Genomic DNA, 4,106 nt, shown 5'->3' with positions numbered 1-4,106 from the left:
ATTTATTTCTTTATGCTTACTGCTTCGCTCGTTTAAGTAATTTTTATAGTTTCGCAAATATTAATTATATTTATTAAACTCTATTGTATTATAGAAATCACTAAGCAAACGCTTAAGTAGTTTAATTATAAAATTAGTTATATGCATTGTAAAGAAGGAATATCATTTATTTTTGAATGTCATTAAACCGTTGGATGACTTAATTTTGTTTTTCTTTTATATTTTATGAAATAAATGTTTAATGAAATACTGTGACTTACAATTTTAACTCATCTTTCTAACCTTTGCATTTTCCTCTTTCAGCGGCATCTTTTATTTCTTTAAAAACTTTCTCTCAACTTCAAAAAATAACCTTCACACACAAAATCCAAACGTAAAATGAACTCAATAATGCTTTTTATATATTGTTCAAATTAGCTTGCAACAATGGATACTTTTATAGCTAAGAATATTTGTTACTTTTCACTGTAATTGTTTAACTACACCTTTCAGCTTTGTTGTAACAATGGTGTACACAAAAAGAAAAATTAAAAACCAACTCAATAGCCATTGTTGGAAAAGGAATTTATTTAATTTTTCGAATACATAAGGAGTGATAATTTATATAGATTTGATATTTAAGTCGACTCAATTAGTATTTTATCAGTGTTTTTGGCAAAATCCGCCCCAAACAGATATTTTTAAAATCCCGTTAAACATTTATACAAAAATTCCAAATTAACACTGTAAAGTATGAAATAAGACAATCGTTTTATTTTATCTCCTAAATCCTAATTTGAGTTGTTCTTCTGTTTAACTTCAGGCATGATTTTTAAAATATATATTTATACTATAATATATATTTCAAAAGGTCCTCCTCTCCTCTATACTCCTCTCTAGTAAAAAAAATTTGACAAGCGGGTCAATGGATTGCCAAGGTTAAACTAAAGGAAAACAAGACCAGAGGGGACATGTACTTTTTATTTTATATTTTATAACTGTCGTTGAACAGCCGACCCAGTTTTTTGGGTTTACGACTGCTAATATTCAATTCCATAGCCTTATAATTTAGAACCCAATCCAGAAGACGAGGGAGCTCCTGGATCGAGTATTGGGAGAAACTTTTTGATGGAGCTAACCCGTGCGTTACATGGAGAGGAAGACCACGAGTGTTGATTAAGGCAAGAAATATACCCTATTTCTTCCACTCCTATATTTTATTTAACCAAATTCTTAAAAGAAATACAAAAAATGTTCTACATATTTCTAAACTTGAACTAGAGTTCTATTGTACAAGTTAAAAGTTATTGAAGACATAAGAAAACGCTTTTACCTAATTCTCCACAATACGAAAATTATCTAAATCTTATTTCATAACGTAACAATCTTCCCACCGTTTTGATTGGTGGTTTACTTAACTAATCAAAACTAATTATTTTTCTATTAATTAAATGAATGAAAATTATAAAGTTAAAAACTATTGTTCCGAAAGTCCAAGTTTCAGTTCAAAAATTTAATTGACACTTTAATAAGTCTTCCACTTCTCGTTCTTGTCGTACTTAACACTCGTATTTTTCCTCTACCTGAAAGTCATTCTATGGTTTATTCTTACATGCTTCATTATTTATTAGATTAGGTTCAGCTGGTGAGTAAATTTCGAGTGGGAAAATCTTCTGCCCAGGCCTGACCAGTTCACAGGATAGAGTTTTAAGGCGAACCACTCTTACTTGCCCATCTTTACCAGGAAAAACATCAATTATTTCAGCCATTGGCCATAAAGTTCTTTTTTTACCATCAGTTTCGATTAAAACAATATCTCCTACTTTCAAAGGTTCTGCCGGTTTACTCTTTGATGGTCGTTGTAATAATTGCCCAAGATATTCACTTCTAAATCCTTCTCTTAAGCCAATGGGCAAATTTTGCTGTTACCTTCATTTTTTATTCAAATTTGCTTGATCAAGTTGATCTAAGTCTGTCATCATCTATTTCTGTCAAGAACATAGCTGGCGTCAATGGAATGAGTTCATCCCCCCCCCTTGTTCCGAGACATAAGTGAGAGGTCTAGAATGTATTATTGTCTCACAATCACAAAGGACGCTCATGATTTCTTCATAATTTAAAACTGATTGGCCTAAAACTCTACGAAGAAGTTTTTTAACCATTTGCACCATTCTTTCCCAAAATCATTCCCACCATGGGGAAGCAGGAGAATTAAAGTTCCATTAAATTCTATTCCCAGATGCTTCAATTTCGATCATTTTCCAATCTAACGATTTAAATAGGTTGTTAGCTCTTGTAAAATTGGCGTCATTATCGCTATAAATAACTTTTGGTCTTCCTCTTCTGGCTATAAATCGTCCTAAACCAAGCAAAAAACTTTGTGTTGATTGAGAAGTTATTAATTCCAAATGGATGGCTCTGTAGACAGAAATATAATTATCCATGCTTTGCATTTTTCTCTAAGGATCAAAGGTCCCGCCAAATCTAATCCTGTTATTTCAAACACTAATGCATCTTTGACTCTGTTTTCAGGAAACACTCCTGGATTGCATTCGATCTTCGTAGTTTGGTGTCTTTTACATCCCACGCAACGAGCTAAAACTTTGCGAATCGTCTTACGAGCTCTTATAATCCAAAATCGTTCTCTTAATTTAGACATCAATAACTGAATCCCCGCATGGCACATACTTTCGTGCATGTAAAAAATCATTAATTCCACAAGTTTACGTGTGCTTGGAAGCAGTATAGGACTGATAAAGCTTTCAAAATCTTCTCTTTCAGTTAACATGGTGCTTACTCTTAAGATACCTTCTTCGTCTTTAAAGACGCATAATGATTTTAACCTTGCTCCATCTTCGTCTGCTGAATCTGCTTCATTAATACTTTTTCAGCCTCATTCAATTCGTACAACTTCAGCTCAACAATCTCTCGTTCGGTTCTTGTTTTCTGAGCATTTAAGGAATCTTACAATAAATTTTAAGGAATCTTAGAATCCATGCCGTCATTCTTAAGATTTTTATGTAACTCGAAAAATATGCTAGTATCCATGAATTTTCAGTGTTCTCGCAGATAAGAGTTGCCACAACGGTTTTTCTCTGCTCTAAGTATATTTCCTCCTCATTTTCTATTGGGTTAGAATAAGGCCACTGTTTCTTAGACTTGGACAACCAAAGTGGTCCCTCCCACCATTTAGTTTCTAGAAGCTTTGAAACAGTGCATCCTCTAGATGGCAAGTCAGCAGGATTACTAATACCAGGAACATGTCTCCAATTCTTGGGATCACTACATTCGCGTATTTTCTTCACTCTGTTACAAACGAATGTTCCCCAGGGAAGGTCTTTCTTCTTAATCCAGAACAAGGCAGTTGTTGAATCCGTCCAATAATATGTTTCATTTATTTCCAGAGTTAAACTTTTCGTGACGAATTCAGATAACTTAGCGCCAAAATAACAAGCAAATAATTCAAGTCTTAGAATCGTAATTTTTCGCAGTGGAGAAACTCTTGACTTTGCCTGTAAAAGTTGCACTTTAATTTCATCTTGCGATTCACTTCTAATTGATTCACGCAATTTTATTAACTGCTGTAGCTTGGCGAGGAATTCTTACTGATGATAATAAAGGTAAATCCTCAAGCCAAACTAAGAATTCCTTTTTCAAATCTTCTGTTAATTCGGTATCCCAACTTAGTTTTTCTTGCCAACTTCTTTGCAGAATCAGTTTTGGTATCAATGTGACTGGACAGTTAAATCCAATTGGATCAAATATTCTTTGAGCTATAAATAACACTGTGCGCTGTGTGATTGTCATTTCTTTCATCTACATTTTTGGTGCATCACAAAATAAGGAATCTTCTCGCTTGTCCCATAGTAATCCAAGTACTTCAGTTACTTCAGCTTTATCTTTATCTTCATCATTATGTATTTTCGTATGCTCCCAGCATCTTAAGTCAAATTTTCCTTTGACCATCATTTCGGTCAATTTATTGATGAAGTTCCACAATTCCTCTTCAGTATTCACTGAAGAGACACAATTATCCATATTATAAGAATATAATAACTTCTCGGCAATTTCAGAGTCAAACTGTCTCAAATGAAATTTGATGACTGCTCCAAGCAGAAACGAACTGC

At 33.3% G+C, this 4,106-nt stretch overlaps 1 protein-coding gene across 1 annotated transcript; it reads right to left on the bottom strand.

Moving 5' to 3' along the window:
• Nucleotides 1-2,377: 2,377 nt before the first annotated feature.
• Nucleotides 2,378-3,786, bottom strand: LOC139425851 (uncharacterized). The gene is made up of 3 exons (XM_071181860.1): nucleotides 3,586-3,786; nucleotides 2,948-3,491; nucleotides 2,378-2,847 (listed from the first exon to the last, which is right to left on the bottom strand). Exons 1-3 carry the CDS (start codon nucleotides 3,784-3,786, stop codon nucleotides 2,378-2,380), a joined length of 1,215 nt encoding a protein of 404 aa, XP_071037961.1.
• Nucleotides 3,787-4,106: the final 320 nt, after the last annotated feature.

This window comes from Parasteatoda tepidariorum, chromosome 6 (genome assembly GCF_043381705.1).
Source record: "Parasteatoda tepidariorum isolate YZ-2023 chromosome 6, CAS_Ptep_4.0, whole genome shotgun sequence".
NCBI lineage: Eukaryota > Metazoa > Arthropoda > Arachnida > Araneae > Theridiidae > Parasteatoda > Parasteatoda tepidariorum.
Note: the sequence above shows the minus strand (reverse complement) of the source record. Positions and strands in the feature narration are given on the sequence as shown.

Coding starts and splice junctions, on each gene's coding strand:
- LOC139425851 (XM_071181860.1), bottom strand. CDS start 3,786: ATGACAATCACACAGCGCACAGTGTTATTTATAGCTCAAAGAATATTT. Junction 3,492..3,585: donor ATTTACCTTTATTATCATCA/GTAAGAATTCCT, acceptor CAACTTTTACAG/GCAAAGTCAAGAGTTTCTCC. Junction 2,848..2,947: donor AAGATTCCTTAAAATTTATT/GTAAGATTCCTT, acceptor TTAATGAAGCAG/ATTCAGCAGACGAAGATGGA.